This window comes from Lonchura striata, chromosome 3 (assembly GCF_046129695.1).
Source record: "Lonchura striata isolate bLonStr1 chromosome 3, bLonStr1.mat, whole genome shotgun sequence".
NCBI lineage: Eukaryota > Metazoa > Chordata > Aves > Passeriformes > Estrildidae > Lonchura > Lonchura striata.
The window spans coordinates 65,436,900-65,461,204 of NC_134605.1; the positions used below are offsets into that span (position 1 = coordinate 65,436,900).

The 24,305-nt window shown below is 37.5% G+C and overlaps 1 protein-coding gene across 1 annotated transcript in view; it reads right to left on the reverse strand.

Annotated features, from left to right (window-relative positions):
• Positions 1-24,305, reverse strand: part of SLC35F1 (solute carrier family 35 member F1) — a 222,882-nt gene that overhangs the window by 12,843 nt on the left and 185,734 nt on the right. The window contains exons 4-7 of the mRNA XM_021540851.3: positions 23,145-23,304; positions 17,694-17,850; positions 13,428-13,480; positions 8,738-8,892 (exon numbers count right to left, since the gene is read on the reverse strand). Coding sequence (XP_021396526.2) covers positions 8,738-8,892; positions 13,428-13,480; positions 17,694-17,850; positions 23,145-23,304 — 525 coding nt within the window. The remainder of the gene's footprint in view (positions 1-8,737; positions 8,893-13,427; positions 13,481-17,693; positions 17,851-23,144; positions 23,305-24,305) is intronic.

The window sequence follows — 24,305 nt, forward strand, 5'->3', positions numbered from 1 at the left end:
ACAATAAAGATTTTTTTAGGGGTCTGCATATTCAGTACATTGTTAGGGGCCATATGGTACTCTGTCAAGGCTTTGGAGCACATGAGAAGCTCTGCTTGGTGCTCTTGAGCTGACAAAAACCCTATAGCTACAACTAGAAAAGTGCTGTCTCTGAGATGGTAAATTGTCCTGTCCTATGGCATTAGCACTACTCTATCTACCAGAAATACCTAGGCAGCCTCATTTGGAAACAGCTTTGTCACAACCATGCTCAAATTCTTCCCATCTGTTGCCACAGACACTGCCTCGCACTTTGTGCTTCACAGCATTTCTCAATGTCAGCCAGTTCTAGTTGCCTGATTATTCTAATTCCTCTTTTCCTACTGAGGGTGCCAAATCTATTACTACAGTCACTACACAAGACTGGTCTTCAGACCAACTCTTTGGGACCTCCATCAGTGAGTTCCTTCAAGCATGCTGTTTCTCTCTCAGCACATTGCCTTGTCCTTTATCCTCATTAGCCAGTTTCTCACCTTTACATCACTAATCCTGTTCTTTAGTTTAACTGATAATTTTCTGTGCTGCACTGTGCACAAAAGCCTTGCACATTAGATCTACCATTTGACTTTTCCCCTATAAAAATCTGTTAAATTATCAGACAGATATCAGATTTAGACAGGATTATTTGTCTTGTGTGAACAAGCTTGCATTTCATCCAATTTTCTATTTATCTCCATATTCCTAATTACGTCTACTTCCAATTTTATTGCCTAATCCATATCAAATTTGATGTATTCAGAGTACTGTGCTCTGTTTCTACTTCTGACATAGTAATTTCCATTTCTATTAAAGATGGTGAATTGTCTTCACATTAACTCTCATCCTTACTGAATATGACAGAAGGTCCCAATTTTGTTTTGATGCCAAGTGAAAGGTTGTTTAATTTTTGCCTCCACTGGCCTTGCACAGCAAAATTATTTCTTCTCTTAATAATACAAGAACTTTTCGCTGCTTGTTTCACTTTCTTCTTCATTACCAAGCTTGGTTTCTATTTTACAGTAATTAGACTTCACTCCTCTTTTTTACGTGCACAGTATTAGTTTTCTTTTGTGATTCCTTGTTTTCTGTTTATTTCTAACAATTCTTTAAACAGATGATTTGTCCAGTTGCATCTGGAGTTCTTCCCTTACAACTTGTCCTCTGGTCCTTAAGATATAAAATTCAGATTACTATAAGTTAAATCTATGAAAAATTTCCTTCAGATTTATTACGAGCCTTTTTAACAGTGTTCCTTGTTAAACTTAACTCATGTAGGTGGTGGGAATAATTCCAGAAGTTTAGTCCAGCTAATAAAATTGGTTGTCAGGAGTGCTGACATCAAGCATCTATCCCATATCACGGGTTTGAAATCTTCCAGTTTAGTGGGAAGGGGAAATTTAGACAAAAAGAAGATGTTTTTGTAGATGTTATGGAAGCTAATAAAATACTCCATTGCTTAGACCAAAAGCGTGTAAAAGTGATGCTTTCTAACTGTTTTTTTGTTTGCGTGTCAATCCATTCCTGCATTCTGGTAAGAAAGAGAAGCTGATGTGGATGTTTTAACCTGGTATGTCAGCAGCATTCACTGATTTGGCTGGTAGGAGGCACAATCGGAATAAGCACTTCAATTCATTTGTATACCAAAACCGATTTTATGTATGTTCCTTTCTGGCAGCTCATAGACCATGACATAATGTGTAGGCCACACATAATTCTTTGCACACTTCCTAAATAGTCTACCTTCTTTTCTGGTCACGTCTTGAAATAAAGTTTATTCAGTTCTATAACAAATCTCCAAATTTATAATGAAATTATTGCATTTAACCCTTAGCATTTTCTTTCAAAGATTATTCTGTCTACATCTCGGAGGACCTTCTAGTCGTTTCTCTATGCAAAGGTGAAAATAGCAGCCAATTAAAAGAATCATAATTTCAAAATCTTGTAGATTTTCAGTAGCTGAACCTTGTTTAAGCTTTTGAATGCATCTGCCGCCTTGCTAATTCATTACTTTGTTTTTTTTGGCTTTCTCTCCTGGGTTGCAAATTATTGCTGAGATATGTAACTCAACATATTTATTGTACTCCCTTGTCTTCAAAAACATGCTTGTCTTGGGAAATGCTGAGGTTTTTATTTATGCTGATTTTTTCCTCCACAAGTAATTACCAAACTTAGCCTCTTGGTCTTTGCTTTCATATTCATTGAGCATCATTTAGAAAAAGTATGCTGTCAGTAAGATCCATCTCTTTAAATAGGATGACTTAATTATGTTTTCTCTGTCTGCACTTTTTCTTGTGCTAAAGAAAAAGATTGTTATTTGCTACAATATTTTTTGCTCTCTGCAGTTTACAATCCGTTTGCTAGTTCTTTGATATTATGCATCTTTATTGCTGTGATCCCCCAGCCTTTCCTTTTCCAGTCCATATTCACCATCACCTTTAAAATCAATATGGTTTTGTTGAAGATTTATCATTCAAGAGTTAATTCCAATAAAAGGAAGAGTTCCCCTAATATGTTTGAGCTCTCATACTGGGTAGGAATTAAAAGCTATTTACTTCCTGCAGATTGTAACAACTACACTTCACAATGTACTCTTGTGGTATCCTTAAGAGATTTCTGAACAATTCCCTAATAATTTCTTCACTAATTCCATAGATTTTACATTTCAACACTTGAGGTATGCAGGAAGGTGTGACGCTAAGAGATAGAAAGATGTGAGTCGGAAGTTACCCACAATAAAAAGGTGTGGTGTTTGCTTTGGAGTATTCCAAGATCAAGACGTGTTCTTAGCATTTTTGTTTTGATAATTAGGCATTTTCAACAAAAATGTATTTTCCTAGAGAGCTTCAAATCAGTTCTGTTGTGTGCAGTCTTTTAACATGAGACCAAATGAAAAAAAATCCCAAGACAAAAGCATTGAAAACAAGCTAAAAAACTTTACATTTATGATGAGCTCAAAGCTTTTATCATAACTTCTGCAATGTGAATGCCACATCATTTAGACCCTTCTTGAAGATTTCCAAAGAGTGAGTATCCATGTTTCACTATTCATGCTTTGCAACTAATGAATCTGTTGCAAGATAGCACTGTGAAAGGAAGACATCCTTTTAAAAATGCTATATTCTGAAAATGCTTTCATATCCATGCTGTGTTGTTAAAAATCTGTCAGGCTGTGTAACATCTTGGTGGGAGACACTTCATTTTCCAGCTTCTACTCTCTTCTGTCATTTTACTTTGTAGGTTTTTTATTGTATGCCATCCTGCACTATCACAAAAAGATGTGGCCCTTTCTGTCACAGGAATTCATGTCACCAAAGACACACCTAACTCTTTTCCACCTCAAGGCAGCTCTTTAAATATAGATACCTAATTATTTTCTAATTGAGTAGCATTTGAAGGAGTAAATTCAAATAGTTAATCAATGAAATAAATAAATTTAAAGAAATTTGAAAACTATGCTGCTTAGATGAAAGGCATGTAGACAGTACAGCTTCATGGGAGCAGAGCTGTTTAGAGGGACTCCCGATATAAGAAATTTAGAACTTTGGAAAAGAAAAGGAAACATAAACATAGCTTTTTTTGCACATTACCAATGACATAAAAACTTAGCTAGTAATATGACTTACCCTCATTATTATCACAGGCTTAGAAGTATTCACAAGGATAAAAGCCCTGTGCAATTAAGTTCCATTGAAACAGAAAGTTTATGGATCTAGCAGCTTGCATACCCAATTTCATCAGGAAAATGCATATAAGTATATGACTGAGAAGGTGATAGTATAAAAAACAGCTTTTTAACCTGCACTGCCTGCTTTCCTAGAAATAATGATGCATCACTGACAGCACCACTGACAACACCACTGTCAAAGTTTAAAATAGGTAGGTGTTAGCTCCCTAACAAGTGCAAGCAAAGAATAGGATCTTGGTGACTTCAGCTTATACTTTCAGGAAGCTTAAAAAAAAAGGTGAGAATATAAACTGAAGTATTTGCTCAGTTAGGTCAGAGGCCTCAGAAAAATCTCTCAGACGTTTATGAATGGTTGCCAAATAAAAATCAAAGTAATAAACAATCCTCCCCCAAACCAAGCTAATTTTATTTAACTCCTGCTATCAAACCACAGACTTTTTATCCATCATGCCCCAAGAAAATCCAGGACTGCCTGAAGCATATAGAGTCAAGGTCAAAAAGAAAGGTTTCATCTGCATAATCATGAAACTGTGAATTTTTTTAAAGATTATTCCTTGAGTGGCAGGCTTTCCTAATTTAGAAAAATGAAATGTAGCACACCAAGGACAGCAGAAAAACTCACACTGTCTTCAATACATATTTCTAACAAGGGTCAAATTTTCACTAAAGTGAAGACTAAGTAAATCCCAAATTCACAGGCATTGCTCAGGATCTATGCTAGCCAAAAAAAATCAGGAACCCCCTTTCCCCAGCCTTCACCCTCTCTTCTCCACCTGGAAAAAATCTAGTCTTCATGGTTTGTTTCTTGATGTAATGGGAAGATTGTCTTCCGATTGGATGGATACTGTTAGAATTAGCATTGAAAAGTGATTTTTAGAAACATCACTTCGTATCAGCAAATGAGGTTTCACCTAGCATAATTTCAGATTTCTGCTCCTGGAAGGTTTTGAGTATCATATTTATCTGTCTATCCAAGTCCTTTGTCACAGATACTCTGAGATTCTAAATCAAGATACATGACTTCCCTGATTCACTATGAAATACATGCATTTTCTTCATTTGGGAATTGCTACTATATCCAGAAATGCTGAATTTTTATAGCTGCATCTTGGATAAAGTCATGAATGAATTTGCCAAGGCATAATGTAATTGATTGTGCTTGGCTTGCTAGGCAGTGATATAATATAGTGTGACTCAACCTGCTGGTCCAGAACACAATCAGTATTCATGCTCTAGCTGCTGGAAAATATAAAATAAACTGTTTAGATTATTTAGTGAGAACCTAATTTGCTTAGAATTACTAAAGACAACATAGAACTTGGAAAGGAAAAGTAACAAGTCTAAAAGTTCACATAACAAAAGAACTAAGGCTGAGACTAAAATATAAAAAAATACTCCTATGAAAAAATGCCCCCATATTTATATAAATGTTCTAACTCTGCACCCAGAGAGGTGGCCCTGAATTTTTTAGCACCACTTGTGTGCATGCACAAAGAATGGCCAAGGACAGCCCTGTTACTTGTGCTAAAAAAGAAGGTAAAATGAGAACAGACCAGCTAGGAAGGTTTTGAACATAAAAATTGTATAACACATCTCAATATGGCGAGAATTTAAAAAAAAATATTGAAGATATGGTGTTGTATACTTAATGCTATGGCAATGGTGGATATTCAGCGACCAAAGAGACCAGAACACATTTCTCCATCCTCTGGAATATTTGAAATCAATTTTTGATTACAGAAAAACTAAAAAGACATTTTTTATTTGGGGGATGCAAGAACGTTTAAGAATGCTGCATTAAAATCTAGTAATCTATCTCCATTTGAAAGTGATATATTTTTACATTTTAATACAATAAAATCTTGGAAAATTGACATCTTGAATTACACATATATCATTAGAATTGTGTCAAGTTAACAGGCTGAATTTCCAGCTTCCATGGGCCTGGGAAGTGTGCAATGTGCTAAGAAGATAAATGCATGTGGGGTAAGACTGGAGATGCAGCTGTTTATAAACTCACTCATGTCCTGCATGAAATGATATTGCAAGGCTGTATTATATAAAAATGAAATGTTAATGAATCAAAACACTTCAAAGACAATCTTCTCTTCAGTTTGGTTTCAAAAGCTCTAAATTTCAAAAGTTCAGTTAAACTAATTTCCTGCATTTTCCATGGATTTTCACAGATCTACTGCTATAGGTGCAATGAACCTGTCTGGTGACTAAAGCAGCAGCATAGGGAAAAATCACAACTGTTTTTCAACAGCCTCATAAAATGATATTCTGCAAGGGACACTAAACCACTCAGTTGATCCTACCTTGAGCATAAACCGATTTGCTTCCCAGTGAAGTGGGGCTGTGCCCATTGCTCAGTGCAGAAAAAAGCAGAAGGAGCTGCAGGAAATGTACAGCTGGGCTAGGAACAAAGCAACTCTTTAAAAGCTAGGAAACAAGCAAGTGTACATAGTCCTGGGTGGGGGAATTAATTCAGATCACTTCATGCCAACATATTAGACTTCATTACTGAGTGCAAGTCACACATTTCACAGTTCCACTTCCTCAGATAAAATGATACCTGATATTAAACATAAAGAAAAGGAGGAGTTCATCTGACTATGATAAAACATGATAACTAAAGAAGAGACCAAATAACTAAGTGGACTTTTAAATCTACATGATCTTTGCATATAGCCTCTCTCTTCAAATTTCATCTGCAATGTAAGTTTGCAGTGTGTGAAAGGAGACACTGACAGCTTGAGAAAATGATGTTGAATTTCAGGTAAAGGTCCTTTCAAAAAGCCCTTATAAAGGTCTTCTCCTTTTCATCACTTCATCTGGGAAGAAGAAAGGAGAGACACCTGAGTTGTACGGGGTGCAGGATGAATATAAATTACAAAAGAAATGCAGTGATGAAAAATCCCAGTGCTGGTTTGCTGTCTATGGGGTAACTGGTTTCCTGGAGAAACAGAGTAAAAAGCATTGTACCAGGTGCTGGAGGAACCAGGACCTCGAGCTGAAGGGGCTGGCTCAGGGAGGATGAAACCCAACCAGGTGAGGTGCAGAGAACAGTTTGCTCTGATTAGTGAACTAAGGGCTGAGAGACAGTATGATTCCTCTCTACTGATGCACCAATGGAGTAAAATGCCATGGAGATGGGCATTCTTGCTGCTAATGGATACTCTTGGTAGAAAGATGAATGGACCAAAACTAGGCACAAAGTAAATTTATGCTGGAAATAAGGAGGTTTGTAACTGTTGGAGATATAATGTTCTGAAAGTCTTCCAAGGACAGCAGTGGAGGTAAAAAAACTGCATAGGTTTAAATAATTGTATGTTATGTGTTTATGAAAGCAACAGCATGATACATACAGTAACCATAGGAGGATGAGACTTTCAGTTTTCTAATAATTAGAGAAAGGGCCAGAGGGGACCATCAGTTACTTCAGATGTGGAACACAACCAGTGTACCAGGACACAGATGGATGCTTTCAACCAGAAAACCTTTCCATTCTGAGCCTTCTACTCTTGAGCACTTTTTCCATACAGTTTTTGGAGGGAGACCAAGATGCCATTATGGATGGGAGCTGACGTGCACTTACTGTAGAAAGATGGGGGTCAGTAAAGCTGAAAATTCTGCCTTCCTGGCTCTGCTAATGTATCCAACAATTTGACACAGGGAAGAAATTAAACCTTTAACTTACCTTTTGCCTTTCAAGTGTCTAAACTTTAAAGTTTAAAGTTTAGTGTTTGCAAAATTGCCTTTTTTGTTAGGTTTGTGCAATGCTGAGCACAGAGCTGTTCACACTCTGATTCCTTTGAGTCTTTCCCTCTATTAAAGTTTGATTTTGCTAGTACACCACCACCACTGTTTTCAGAACAACATTTGTCTTTCACTGTGCAATTTAGTAATTTTTCTTAGAAATGGTGGACTAACACCACTAAATGTATTTTTCTGTGTGTATCAAATAATATGTTTACAGGAGATAGTTTTCAGATAACACCTAATATCAAACACTTCGGGTTTGGAGCATGAGGCAGAAAGAAGGAGACATGGTATCACCATGAGACAGAGCTGCAAAGCAGCAGGCAACCCCTACATTGTGTTTTCAGTCAAATTTTTTTTTTCTAGTCTTGCTTTTCTTGTGCCTGCAAAATTCTCAAAGCTACAAAACCAAAATAAAAGACAGTAGTGACAAACAACTTTGTGTTGAACTCTGAAGATTTGAACTTTCACTGTCACATTCAGATTCATGCAGGTACTATTACTATAACAAAATCTGTTTTAAGTTGATTAGACACTCAGAATTTTAAGGTTTTCTTTTGCCTAACACTTCTAACACAATTTAGCTATCAAGTAATCTCTCTCCTATGAATAAATGATGGTAGGAAGCAATTGCTTCCAGCACTGCAATGTTATTCACAGGATGGACACTGGCAGTGGATACTTTTGGATAATGAAGTGCCACTCCTCATAACTGAATGTCAAATGTGGTCCTGTACCACATGGTGTTTTAAATATTAGGGGACCTGGGATGTCAAAGTTTAACTTCAACACAAATATGCTGCACATTTTGGCATTTACAATAAGAGGCAATCCACTGGTATGGCCAAGAGAAAGGTGTAATTTATTAACAATTTAATTATGAATTCAGAATCAATATGAATGAAGCAACCTTGTTCCCAGGAAAAAACGTCTGTGGGAATTTTGGAAGAGACCTTCCCTTCATGCTGCCACCTGAGGTCTGTTCACAGCAGTTGAAATTAACCTTTGACAAGTAAGATGAAATTAATGATACAGTGTCTGACAAACATGTACTCAAAACTTAAAACTTGTAGCAAAAAGACCAAATGAGCTCTTTTAGAAAACAAGAAATCATAAAATAAAATTGGTAAGCCTGAAGTAAAAAAAAATCAGCTTGCACTTTTACCGTTTAGATCTAGCAAAGCTTGGAGGCTCCTTTTGTTTCCTCATTCTTAGCTGACATTACTTGAGGCATACTGTTATTACCCAAACACATCTCTCATTTCCACATACCTTGTAGTGGAATAGGAATAATCCACAAAAGAGGCTGTACAGGTCAGCTGTGAGCAGGGAGAGGTTGACGGCAGTAGCGCTGGTTTTCTTTATGACCACTGGCATAAAGCTGTAGAGACCAAACATACAGGCACTAAAGCCAACGTACAGCAAGCCTGCAGAAGAGAAACAAGAAGCAAAGTGACCTTACAGCCTGCAGGAATGACTTTGTTGGGAGGAAGAAGATTGTGCTTTAAGGAAAAGGAAGAATAATGCTTTTTCAAAGAAAAATTCAAATTAATAATATACACATTTATATATAGAGTGAAAACCATATCAATAGTGGTTCTTTGGGATCTCCATAACAGCATAGTTGTTTCAAATTGGTGTCTTATACTACCAGTGACTACCTCATATCCAGTATAGATTTGGACATAATGATGCATTTGAACATATCAAATCTAGTCTGCAGGAGTTAAATGTCCCTAGCACCAAGTGAGTTCAGATGAGTTGGACTGAGCACACGGTATTTTCTGGGACTGGATGCAAAATATGAATGCAAAGTTATTTGCAGAGGAGTTAATGAGCAAATGGATGAATGCATGAGGACAGCACTCAAGTGTCAGAGGTCCTAGTCCTATTTTGCCACCAAAACTGACAAATCACTTCACAGTTTTGCACCTCTGTTCCCTACTCCTTTTTTTCTGCCTTCCTCAATAAAACTTTTGTGAGCTGAAACTCTTTCCTGCTACACATTTACAAAGTGCCTCACACAAATTAGATTGTTAGACACTAATAGAATAAAAATACATTACAGTAAAAATCCAAATTAATTTAAAAACCTAAATAACATATTGGAAAAGAATTCATTGCTTCAGTTTATTACTTGATAAATCCCAAGGCAAATTAATCAATATGAAGTTAAAAAAAACAGCAAACACTTTACTCATCTATTCTCATGCAAATGATATTTCTTAGGCTGCCGTATATTGCAGAATTCCCAGCTGATATGTGCATAAGCCTAAATTTAGACTCATGCCAGCTCTTCAGAACATGTTATTGACTAAAATTTTTAGAAAATCTGATTGCCAAAGTCCTGAAAGGGATTATAAACGATTAAAAAAAAGGGCATATAATGGCCATATAACTGCATGTGGATCCATTTAGTTAAAAATTCTTTAGAAAAGCTAGCTAAAGGACAAAATCAGCTGTGACAGATTGGGTCCTCTGGAAGCATACGAACTGAAGTGCACATTCAACTGAAACAAATGTAGCAGACACAAACTATTAGCATCCATACATGTTATGTCATGATAAGGAATGTGAATTTGTATTCAGAATATGGACAATTATGGTAAAAATTGCTTTTACCCATAGCAAATTTATAAAGTGTACTAGTAAAAAAATTACGTTTTAGGCAGTGCTTGAAAGCTGCTTTATTTAAACTCAGTGACTCTTCTGTAGCAAGCAAATGATTGCACAATATGGAGTGTAGTTTTGGTCAGTGGGAAATTTTTTGCATACAGGAACATTAATCCAGCTTTTCTTCCAGGCTTAAGAAGAACATTCTGGATCAGGAGTCAGCATTGTCAAAGTACAGTCTGCAAATCACCAGCTGGTCCACCAAACTTCTGGTCATCTGGATTTAACACAGCTTCACTGGTTATGCACTCAACTTACAGTATAATTTTATGGTACTGCCTTGCTGTTCACGTTACTTGACAGCCAGCTTCACAGGTTGCTTTCCAAAGGGCATTTCAGTTCCAGTGGAAAATTGCTTAAACTGTAGCTGTCCTAGCAGAGGTGAATATAAAGTGGCATTTCATTTACAGCTTCAAAATATATGTAATATCCACCAGCTGGGTGGCATTTAGTGGTGACAATAAACAAGTGAAATTAACATCACATGATTTTCAGATATTGCTTCTTAGATGGCCAATTTTGAGAGTGAAAATATATTTTAAGTCAACAGCTTGGAGCATCAGCCTCCTCAGGTACCCATGCAGTGCAAATAGAAGCCTTTGGAATTGCCTCTAGTGCTGCAGTCCCAGCAGGCTCCAGAACCTCTCTGAGCAACCTTCTCTGATGCCTGCCTGCCCTCAGTGTGAAGAAGATTTTCTTTATATCCAGTCTGAATCTGCCGCTTGAGCTTCTGTCTGTTGTCTCTCATCCTCCTGCCATGCACCTCTGTGAAGACCTCAGCTCTGTCCTTTTGATAACCTCGTTGTAGGTAACTTGACAACCTAGGTGTAGGTAACTTCTTTTCCACAGGCTGAACGAGCCCCAGTCCCTCAGCATTTCTCCATTTCTCTTTACACTTGGTGTCTTCACATGAACGGGCAGGATCTGTCCCTAAGGACCACTCCACTACAGCCCAAGCAGGACAGAGCCAAACATGACAAGAATTTCTGATCTTGTTCCTGAACAAGCTAGTGGAATGTTGCATGGTGCAATGATGCATGAATGTTGCCTGTGTGCTTTTATTCCAAAAGCAAATGTTTTATTGGCATGAAATGGAATCAGTTATGATCTTCCATACTGTCTTGGAACAAAGACCATTCAGAAATATTCAAACCCCTGGTAACAAAGGACGCTTCCTTGGAGCTACAAACTGTCTTTTCTCTTAAATAAAACTGATGTGAGTTTATTTGTTATTTCATCTATTGCTATAAAGCTTGTCATAGTCTCATATGAAACCACTCTGTCAAAAGTCTAAAATCATCCTCCTTTCAGTCTGGTTGTCAGCAAGTATTAGTACATAAACCTTCAAGGATACAAACAGAGCTACAGTGATTCATACTAAGTGTGAAGATGATGATATGTATCAGGGAAATTTCCAAAATTAACACCAGGAGGGCCACAGCCTGTTTTAAACATGATAGACATAACAGATTGGCTTTAGATCTTTATATTCAAAAGTCATTTGCATCAGTTAAAAGGTAGTTCATTTGATCTTAAAAGCACAATTACGGCAGATGGTAACAGGCCACCTTGATTTATTTATTAGGTTGCCTGCTGTGTCTTTATCACCACCATTCAGAAGGCTGATGATTTAACTCTGCTGGACTGCAGGCTTGAGTCTGTCACAGTGGATAACTACTCAGGACAAGGCTGTGAACTCCCTGATAGAGATTTGTCAATCACTTTTTGACAATCTTGTATCACTACCGATGCAATGGAAAGTACACCAGGTGCAGGGGAAGCCAGGGAAGAACTACAGAACTGTCACCATTTAATCCATGTTCAACTACACCACATTTCCAATTATTGCTCTAACAAAACAAGTACATATCTATGATGCTTTTGCTAAGATGATCTGAGCGTTGTGAAGTATAAGGACTCCTCAGAATTAGTAATCAACTTTCAGGGAGCAGCATCACAGATGAAGTAAGACCTTATTTTAACTGAACGCTTCACTGATACTGAGTTTGAACAGAAATCTCATGGAAGTATACATGACATTTACATGGACAGTAGATTAATTCACTATGACTGCTGGTACCATCAGTACCAGATGAATTATGTCCCTAAGCTCCTTCTCATGAAATATAAACAAACACTGATGCAATTATGCTAACTATCTCAAATTAAAGAAGGCCAATACACTTATAGGACACAGTTGAGTGTGTTTCTCCATGGATACTTTAAATTGATTTGTCACGTAGTTTTACAACTCAACCATCAAATTTCCAAGATTTCTAGGTGCAATGTTTTGTAAAAAATGTGCTGTATTTATCAAGGTTTAAGATGATGAAAGGAAATTGCTAACCAAGTTTAAAGAAAAAAACCGTATTCCACAGTTTGTATCCCCTCCCTCAGGGATTCCCTACATAATCAGTTGTTTTTGCATACTTCTGAGTTGTCATTTTGATGTGCAGTCTGACACTAGGTAAAGAGCTATTGTCAATGGATTGCCAAAGCTTGAATCCTCTGCAATCAACCAGCTCTATGCTACTAGTATTCTTTTATTTCTTCTATTGTCATAAATGGTGAAGGAGTGATTATATTACTGCCCTAAGGATTAAGGACTCCCCTAAGTATTGATTTACTTTTATACCAAATAATTCATTGGACTAATTAGAAAGGAGTCATAAACTCAGCTTCTAAACTGAAATGGGAAAATGCATTCCCCTGCTTGGCAGAACACCATAACTGCTTCATTGGGCACGATGCTCCCAAAACTTGTCTAAAGGATACATCTGCTCTATTCCACCAAGATTATTTGGAAAGCAATTAAAATACTTCCACAAAGAAATACTCCTCCTGGAAGTGAATTTATGAGGCTATAATATGCACTGCGAGTATTTTTTTAGGTTATTTTGTTAGGTTCCATTTTCTTTCTTTGGCTTTCTTTGAAAAGGTTTGGCTCTTAATGACTGCCTCATTTAATGCCCCAGTGTTGCATTGAATCTTAGAACTGGAACCCCATTATTGTTTTACTTCACGGCTGTCTGAATGGTTCTATTACAGCATTCTTATGCTTAACCTAATCGTGCAAGGAAAGCACAACACAGCCGTGGCGGACAGATCATTTAAGAACAGTTATGAGGCATGTAGCTCAACCTTTGGTAGTAACCAGTGGAAAAGTCACAAACATTGGAAAAGTCACAAACATTGGCTCCCCTTAAACTCTGTGCCCTCCTCCCCAAACACTGGCTGTCACCACACTTCCTTCAGCAACCATCTTCCATGAGGTAAAGTGTGTTCTTACCTATTTGCCAATCCCAGGGGACTTTCAACAGCTCTTTGTGTTCCATGATTGCACTAGAACAGAAGAGAAGGTAAAATTTGATGGAAGAGAACAGAAGTTAAATTACTTTCACTCACTGAATTCAAATGCTGGACAAAACATAAATAACCTTATAACAAAAAAAATCTCTGTAGGAACCAAATGCAATCAAGAGTTTGCTAATCTACTCTGGCATTATCCCTGTGCCTGTGTATTTGAAAGATCTTCAGGGCAATAATCAGATCTGATAGCATACAATTTCCCCTGGTTTATTTCCAGCTCTATATATACCTGCTCTACATGCCCATTCCCCTAAATGTTCAATCCTCTTGTATTTTTCTGACTTAATATTCTGAAAGCTTTTGAATGTTAATTATTAATAAGGTATCTATCAGTTAGTCACACTTCAGAGTAGCTCTGCAGTGTAAAATAAATAGATATCGAGGCTGGTTTGAGAAACATACGCTGATTTATTACACACTGAGAGAAACCAAATAGTCACAGCAGTGAAAGTCAGGATAACAAGCAAAAGATGGGCAAACCTGCAAAAGTCCACTCTCAGTATCTTGTAAATCTTGCACTGTATATTAACATCAAAGTCACAGATCCATAAAATTCTAAGGTGGCAACAAGTCAGTTCTTCCCAATCCAGGTCAAATATGCCCTTGGAGATATCTCCCATGCTAGGTCTTTGCTCAGATAACTGCTTTCCCTGTCTCTGTGATTTCCAGATAAATCTGGCTGTGCAGAACTCTGCATGCTGGTCTGGGCACTATTTTAAACAAGCATAAAACATGGAATTATACAGATTGAAAAACAAAGTATCTATTAGGAAAGGTGGCATGTGGAAGACTAAATCTAATAGTAAAACTGCAGGAGCTCAGCACCTTCCAGATTAATCTAGTCTAAAGAGTTGCATCCTGGAAATTCTAATTTGCTTGCTGCTGATGTGAGGCATATCTAATATTGTGTATAGAATAATAAGACTATAATCTCTGCAAAATAACTAAATTATAGGTGTCTTTGCATGCATAAGGTATGTTTCTTTTATGAGTAATTCCTGAAGAATATAATGAAAACAAACTGCAACAGCTCTTAGTCTGGAAAAAGAATTTTCACGTAACTTAAACATAGGAACATTGCATTCTTATTATTGCTTAGCCAATACAATATATATATATAAAACAATATGCTATGGCTTGTGATTCCTTTTGATCTGTGAAAAGAGAGGGGTGAGAGAGACTTTGTCAGAAGTGGCCATTTAGTGATGCCAGAGGCACTGAAGAATTGGAATCACAATGATTTTGAAAGGTTGTGGTAGTTGGAGGACGTCTCTGATGACTGAAAAGAGACAAATGCAACATTCAGTTTAACACAGAACAAAAAGTATAGCCTGGCCAGCCAGGTTATGCTAACCTTTTGGAAGATTATGGAACAAATCTACCCAGAAATCATTCGCAGGAAATGAAGAAGATGATGCCACTGGGAACAGCCAGCAGAGTGCTCTCAAGAGCAAACCTGACACAAATGACTGCCTCCTATGATGAGGTGACTGGATCAGTGAATAAAGGAGAAGGAATGGATGAGAGGATGTGGTGGAACCTACTGTTACTTTAGCAAGGTTTCCAACATGATTTCCTTAAAGATCTTCAGAGACTCAAGAGGTATGGACTAGATGGGTGGACTATGTAGAATGTTGTCTAAAGAAAAGGGCAAGAAGAAACCTCATGAAATTCAAGAAAAGTAAGTATTAACTCCTGCACCTGGGGTGGAGTGACACTGTGAAACTGTACAGGCTGGGAGCTGACAGGATAGAAAGTTGTTTTCCAGCAATAAACCTTAGAGTCCTGGTGGACATAAACCTGGACACAAGTCAGCAATGTGTCCTTGGAGCAGAGGAGGGCAACAGCATCTTCAGCTGTACCAGTAAAAGTCTGGCCAGAAAGCAGAAGGATGTGATTTGTGAGACAGTAGCTAGAGTCTTATATCTAATTATGTCTTTTCCAGAACAAGACAGACAATAACAAATTCAAGGGAGTACAGTGGAATTCCATCACAATGGTCAGGCAGGCTGAGGACAAGATGTAAGAGGAGATGCTGAAACATGAAGAGAAGGCTAAGCTGGAGGAACGGAGGACACAACAATAAATTTTCCATCTTAACTATGCAATGGGTAGTTACAGACAAGATAGTCATACTTTTCTTGGAGGTGCACAACAAAAGGATGAATGACAATGAACACAAGTTGCAATGTGGAAAACTGATTGAATATCAAGGGGAAAAAAAAAATTGTCGAACACTGGAACAGGTTGCCCAGCATGACTGGCAGTTCCATTCTTGGAGATACCAAAAAATCGACTGAACAAGTTCCTAACCTGATGTAACTTTGAAGTTAGCTTTGAGTAGGAGCTTGAACCAGATGACCTTCAGGGGGCCATTAGAAAATAGGCCATGTTATGATTATGTGATTCCATCAGATAACCTTATCTCCATTTGCTGCGTAATTGTGACATCCCCAGCTCTTGTAAACTAATCTCTTATTCTTCCTCCCTGCTTTAATCATACTCAACATACTAAACTTCTCTTTCCACCATGTCTGGGTAATCAGCCAACTCATTAATTCACTGTTTCCCCTGACACCTTAGCTATTCCTCCTTTGCTGCACAACAGGCATTACGTTTATTTTATGTTACAGTCTTAGACTCCTTCAGTTTAGAGGATCTAAAGGTCCTATATTGCATTACAGTGGCCAGTAGTTTTTCAAAGAGCCTGCAAATTCAACATGAATAATTGGCTTCTCTTTGAAGTAAGTGTTATATTTAGTTAGATTAAATCTCTGTGAACACATAACTGCAACTTCCACTATTCATTACAGGTAAAGGTATGAATTAAGTGTGTGTGGTTCTCCAGAATGTGCCCAAAAAGCACCATCAACAAAAAGCTGCAGAGGCTGGTGGAGAAAAATAAGTTCACTGTTGGAGTGAACTTATGGGCCAAAGGTTGAATAGAAAAACCTTTGGGTTTTCAGCAAAGAAATGGTTTCTTATTGTTTCCTTCCAGTTGTGTCTTCTTTAGACAAGGATGCCTTATTCCAAAACCACATTCTCACCAGTGGAACAGCTCACAGGCCCTGAATTGTGACTAACTGCTTGGGTCAAGATGGAGCAATGGCACGACGATTGAATTCTGGAATACCAGACATTTACATGACAGTTTACACACAAAGTAAGACAAGGGCATTGCTTTGATGTTCTCAGAATGTTAGCATCTACTTAAACACAAACATATAAAAAATGTTTTAGCCAAATATACTAGGCACATTTATATTCTCTTAAATTCCATATTATTAAAAGGGAACTTTTTGTATGGCAGCTAGTTAATATAAATAATTTTAAGACACTTGCTCACATTCCAAATAAATATATTAAGCTGTCTAGCTAAAAATAATAGGACTATTGAAGTAGGAATTGATGGGCTGTGGTTTTTTGATCTGTTCTAAGCAGAGTAGCTTAGATCTGTAGAGAAGCAACTTGTTTTGGACTAATAATCAAAAGTCATTTTGTGTTACAAGCACCAGTGACAGACCTGAACAAAATGCAGCAATCTTGGAGAGCTACTTTTACATCAGTCACAGTACTGAAACACTGGAAACCACCTTCCAACTATTAGGCTTGCAGTTGAGATGCTCATTAGGTACATGTGGATAGACCAGACTGTAAATCCTGAAATACATGCAACAATCTCCTATGTGCTAAATATTTTTGAAGTGAAAAGGCTATTTTCTTAAAGGCTTTGTCATGATTTCCACCATATCATAATGCAGTTACATAGAGCAAAGTGAACCAGTAAAACACCTTCTGACTGGATGTGCTTTCTAGCTCTTTAGAAATCAAAGCAACTTTTTAAAAGTATAAAACAGAACTAGAGGGAAGCTGTAGTTTTGCTATTCACAGTTCAGACTAACACATGGAGCATACACTTGTCCTCCAGCAGCAAGATGGTGCAAGATGTCCTCTCCCTCTTCATGTGACTACTCAAGGACACAGGTCCTTGAATTAGAGTACTTGGGAAAAAAATTGTGTTATTACTCAAATCATCAGTTTGAACTATGAAAACCAATGCAAATTCCAAGATTGGAGGACACCTACTCTCCACAGGAAAGGGCTAATTTTGCAGGAGTGGCTGGTCTCAATGGAGCCCATGGATGCCCTTATTTGAGCCTTAGTGATCTCAAACCTGCCCACTTACAGCTGAATTCCACTGAAGAAGGAGCCAAAGAGTCCAATCATGCCCAGGAATTCCACTCGACTCAGATTTCGGACGATGTACTCTTCACAGACGTTTGAGATCCCGTACAGTGTTGCTCCACCAAGTACTAAGAGGTCCCCTATCAGTTTATTTTCACCTAGGGATAAATGGAAAAAAATCAGAATGCCTCAAAACATCCATCTTTTGTCCAAAACATTGCATGCTCTTCCCTACAGATTTCATTCTTCAGTCACTACGTAGCCCTCATCTGGGTTAACAAAGTGAATGCAAATATTCTGTCATTCGAAGAGTTTTCATTCAATACATCAGCCTCAGACAGACAGAGGGAAAGCATATTCCTTGCTGTAGAAAAAAAGGACCTAAAAAATTCTGAAAAACTTGTAAAAAAAAAGTATAGAATCCAAGTAGCACTTTTCAGAGACTGGTCCTTTATACTTTATTATTAATACTTTTTTTTTTTCTTTGCGGAGAGAATGTGACTCAGCTCTATAGAGCAGTTTGCATCTCATCTTGAAATTTAACCAGTCTAAAACATGTTCAGTACTTAGATCTGAGGACAACTGAAAAATTCTGTGTACCTGTGAAATGAGTGAAGAAATCATTACAACCTAATATTGACCTCATTCTCACATGGAGCTGTTTGACAAGAAAAAGAGGAGGAAGGATGGGGTGTAGACAGGGTGATGATAAGGACAGAATTTTAAAAGAGGTTCAATTAACATAGCAGTACCTAATGCATGCAAAGAACAACAAGATGTATTTTCAATACCTCCAGGTATACAGAATCACTAAAACATTTTTTTATCAAAGACTGTTTGAAATCATTCTAAGTCTTGGAAGATTTTATTATTGAGTGTTGGGTAGAGCTGCAGTGACTTTTGATCAAGTTCAAGTTCCAGCTTGAAAACTGAGGCCCTACTTTTGCAAACTGGTGCATGCAATTCCCTCTGCACATATGGCTTGTTAAATTATTTCTACAAGAGCTACAGCTTCACAAAACTGTCAGATATTGCTGCAGAACCATATTCTGAAATGCTGGATTATAATGGATTTTTCTTTGAAACGTTTCAGCAGAAATGCTGAAGTACTACACAGTATTTTTTTAAAAAAGGAATACCATTTTCTTTTAAAATACTATGGTTTTCTTTTTATGTCCCTGTCTTTTAAAGTTTTATTTTGATTGATTTGCAAAATATACACTGCAGTAAATAAAAATGGAGACCAAACAATCTAATTGGTTCAAAATTGTCTTTCAACATTTTTCTTTAAGAAGTTCTTTTAAGCCTTCAATTATCATTCCAAACTGTAGTGCTGAAGTTTCTATGGAGAAGAAATTTATGATAATGAAAACAGTCATAAGAGGACAGACCAAGGGTTCTCTCCAGCACTGGCTATAAGCACCAGAAAAGTATAAGTTGTTTAAGAATGATAGGAATGGAGTAAAGTGTAAAATATTCCTAGTAATACTCTCTTAGTTTCCAACATTTTTCAGCTCAGATGAGATGTGGCTTCTGTGTATTTAGCCAATACTACTAGATTTGTTTTTCACATACTCTTCCAGCCTTTCCTAGAATTTCTGTTTTGAATGTTCCTTGACTGGCAATATGTTAATATTTGACCATTTCTCTTTTTATGATTTGGTTGTTTTGTTGTTGTGGGTTTTTTTTTTTTTTTTCTTATTTTAGTCTTCTTTTGCAATCAGTAATGGAAGATGTTCTTAATTTAAAATAACCATCACGACTTTACAAAACTTCTTCATACCCCTGATGCATTTCGTATTTCACAGTGGCTCCATTGATTCCTCACTGAGTTCACTTTTTTGGTATTTATTGCAGCTACTCATTGACACTTCAGGGAAGGATTGCTGAAAAAGCTTTTGACCTTACAGCTTCTGCTGGGACAAAAATATCATCCTTTTGCATCTGTGAAACAAAAGGAGCTCAGAGGCTGAGCATTTTCACACAGATGGGATGGCCTCAAGCATCACACCCTGATAGCTCTTCCTAAAGTTCTCTCATGCTGAGTGTGAGCCTCAGCCTTCAGGGCTTTCCCAGAAGAGGGAGCTGAAATCTGTTCAGAGCACCAGACTGACGCTGGATCCTCCTCTGGTACTCAGTAGCACAGGGTGACTGAGGAAAGCATAAACAAATAGGGAAGTACAGAGGGACTTCTATCAGCCAGTTCTCAGTAGATTAGGCATTTTCTGAGATAGAAGTTGCTTTAGGCCATCAAATTTAATAAACCTTGAGGGATTCTTAATCAATTTGTGTAAAATCTGTATATTCTTGGCCTACAATTAAGAAGTACTTCATGCTTTTAACTTTTACCCTAAATACCTCAAAATAATATTAGTCATCCTATAATTTTCTGAGAAATATTTAAAAATTACTCTTTATTGACCCTCTACATATCACTGAAGACTTCATATACCTTTACAGTATCGGTCTCTTTCTTGTCTTTTCTGAGAGATGGAATGTCCCAGTCTGGCTAAGGTCTCTTCATCTGAATCCATTGTATACCCTTGAACAGCTTCCTCACCTTTCTCCATAGCTTATACAGGCTTATTTTCTGGTGACTTCTTTTTGAGATGCAGTGACTAGAGTAATACATAGTACCCAAGGATTTAGCACACCAAAACTTTATATACTGGTGTAAAAATGTTGTAAAATATGTTTTTGTTTTATTTCTTAGAAATTACTTCTCAGTTGTCAAATGCCTTATCTTTGCTTTCTCGAGAGGCTAGACTTTGTAACTTTCCCCCAAGAAGACTGACATATCCCTATAGACCTCTTTTCATGGATATAATATCCACATGCATCTACTGGTTTCACTGCTAAGGAAACATGTGTCAACTAACTAGAGACATTCTAAAGACTTTTAGCATAATAAAGTTGTATTTCACCAGTTTAATGGTGTAGGTCATTCTTCAGAAGGCACACAAGGCATAGCCTGGCAGAACAAGATTTATATTACTGATTGTTACCATGTTTAATATTCTGTGGAGAAGTCATATGGTCCAGAGCAGAGTTAGTGTTTTGGGAACTAGTTATAGCATTATAGTGTAACACAAATCTTTTAAATGTGAGTTGTGTTCTGACACAATTTATTTTCACAAAAGGCTCCCAATAGGCCTTTTGTCACATTTTTGTCCTAGCCCCTGCCATTAAGAGGTGTTTCTCTTTGCTTTTGCTTGTAGTTACTGATTAACATGATACCTAAAATCACTCTCAATGTGTCCCATTTTAAATTGAACATTGATATATGTACTAGCAGGATTGACGTGACTGGTTTTCAGAGACTGTTGTAAGTTAAAGCAATGAAGTGCTTTGAAAAACCTGGATGAAACACCTAAAAAGTGTTTTGAAAAACCTGGATGAAACCTGTGTGGCTTAGACCTCTCTGTATGGCAGGAGCAGAAGTATAAAAGTAACTCATGGGTGTTAGCTCAGAATAATGTTATTTTCAGGTATACTTGGCATGTAAGACGATAGAGCTCTAAATACTTAAGAGTAATGGTTTTCCCATTGAGTAATGTGCAAAATATCAGTGAGGATACAATTGAAAATTGAAAGCATGTGTGCACATTATACCTAATTCCTGCAAATAGTTTGGAAAATAGCTATTGATCTCTCAGTGATACATTTTAAATTCATGTCCACTTACTGTAAGAATTGGCAGGTTAAATTGTCTTATGCTGTGGCTACCTAGCAGAGCCTTATGGCTCTTCTAATACAGAAGCAATATGGTCAACAGGAGCACACAGGTATCAATAGTTCTTGTCCACTAAAATATAAGTAAAACAGAGACATTTACTGAGGACCAAAGAAGCATCATTGCTTTTGGTGTCTTCATTTAGTTTGTCCAGTCCTAGGAAACATCCTATAAATGGTGTACAACCTCTTAATTAAGAGTTTCAATAATTTTGTTCTTTTCTTCCTGCCATTAATTCTTTTTATTTATACATTCTAATGTGTAGTTTTAGCCTTTCAAAGAAATTAAACTAGTTGATCTGTTTTATGATGTTAAAGACAGCATCATTAATAACATCATTATGCCACTAAAAAAGTAAAAAAGCTGCAGTCTCTCTGCATAGCAATAAGCGTGGACACAGTTTTTCATGTGTAGGTCCAAATGAAAAGGCAATAATGCATATAAACAGATTTTTCTGGACAAATTTACTTAACAGCTATACCCATGCTTCAATAAGGAACATGGCAAATAGCATCTAATTACTGCAGTTGGATGGCAAAGTATCAGTGCTCTTCAATCTGTTCCTTGTCTGCTTCCACTGCCCCACATGCTCCTGCTGAGCCACAGCTCACCCGCTCAAGCGCGGTACTCTCTAGACCGCTGGAACACAGGATGTTTCTTCTGGAACCCTGGTTTGGAATCTCAATCCCTCTGAAATCAGCCATTCCCAACACAGCCTTGGCTGGCTGGCTACATAGTACAGAGTATATTATTTCATTTTTAGCTGGGCCAAGGCTACTTCTGGAGGAGAAGTAACTAAAAGTCTCCTTTCAGGGCTAAGGACAGAGATAAAAAGGGGCAGGGAGATATGGTCAGCACTGTCACAAAGTCCATTGTTTTGTTTAGAAGCATTCTGGCAAATGTAATTTTTACAGCACTTGCATTTGTATTCAGAAAGCTGAGTCAAGAATTTTAAATCCCAGTGTATTATGCTCTGCTCACAATTCAGTGCTTTTAATTAAGAATGAAAACTGTGCCTAATTGACAATCTTTGAAAAGAATTTCCAGCCTTCCCACATAATTTGGCTTGGCACTAGAGAAATCAATGTGACAGGGGAAGTTGATCGATGAAATCTAACTCTGTCTAGTCTGCATTAATAGATACACACACATTATTCATATGACACCACACATAAAAAATAGAACATTTTACACACAAGGAGGTTCTTTTCAAAAATGTTACAATCAAGTCCCATCAAAGCTTTAGGATGCAACTGTGTGCAAAACCCAACTGGTAGTATACAGGTTTGATGTCTTTTAGCACCTACCAAGTGACCCCACCTCTGTATAAAAACAAACAAACCTGAGAAGAAGTAAGAGCACACAGTGGATATGAGAGTTGCTTACGACTTAGAAATGTATCCAGTTTGGAAAGGAAGCTATTGAAGTTTGCAGTCCAACAGCTAAGCCAAAAGAGAACAAAACAACAAATATTTAGCTTGTCCTCTTAGCTTGCAGAGGTTTGTAAGACATAGGGCCCAAGAAATCTGCTTGCAGCACTGCTGATCTCTAAGTAGTGACCCATTTTTGCCCTTCTGACAAAGAGACAACTCTGAATAGTGCAGTGCTTTGGATCCATGAAGGTACAGTTTCTTGGCAAATTTCCCCCTTTTTTTGGGGACACACACTGGTCAATGGCTTCCTGAACAGAACTTGGCCATACAAACCATTCATTCTTACCTGCTCCTTGCTGTCTCCCAACGAGGACATCTGCTCCTGCCATGCAGCCCATGCCCAGAATGCAGACCACAATCCCAATGAAATGAACTGCCTTGTATCGTACCAGTAAGAAGAACCAGGAGAGAAGTATCACCACTGGGATGACAAAACAGTCTAGGAGCTGTCAAAAGAGAAGAATAATCAAGAACCCAAGAACCTGCAAGTACTTTGCCCTGAAGTGCTAGGACAGATTCCAGCAGAGGGAAGCAGGGTTATTTATTTTGTGATAGCACTTTCTACAAAGAGATAGTGTATTCAAGTGGCTCTTCATGCATCAGACACAGGGTAAGACTTCCATGACAATTCCATGAATTCAGGAGAGCTGTTGATCTATAACAGCACTCAAACACACTACTCTTGGATTCAGATGCATATTTCAAAGTCATGGGAAGAACACCTGGGTCAAAAGAGAGTCACACCACTCCATCTGGTCCTCACCTCCAGTGATTAATAGACAAGGACTGAAGGTAGTTTTCCTACAGTCTAGATATACACTTCAATTCAGTCATTTCAGGTCGAGATATTAGGAATGTTCATAACACAAAAGTTGACCATATTTATGAAATCTCTCTATATAAATCAGAGGTTTTCTGCATGCAGAATGCTTGTGAAAAATCTGGCCCCTGTGGCCACTGTTCTCTCTGTGAAAATAGAGTCCCATATGCCTTTGAAGGGAAAAAAAGAAACAAAACCCCATCATGCGTGCAGTGCAAGAAACTCAGTCTTCTTGCCACTACAACCTTGGAAAGAACTTTCTCAAATAAATGCTATGAAACACAATTTTTAATTGTTTGGTTTTTTTCAGAGACATCAAACAACAGACCCAGAGAAGATGTGATATAAAAAGAAATGCACCAAATGTTTGTGAGACGATATTCAGATTTTCAAATTAAAATATATTTTAGAAACTAAACTGCATGTCACTAGGAAACAAAAATCCTGTGTAAGAAACACCCAAAGAAACTTGACTTTAATCCCACTTCCTAAAAGGATACAGGTAATGAAGAATTGCAATTCTGTGGACTAATGATGGGATTTAACAAATTGTGCAGGATACACTCAATGCCTATTGATACAGCATGCACCAAAGCTATATGACATGCATCTTCTTCCTAATGAAAA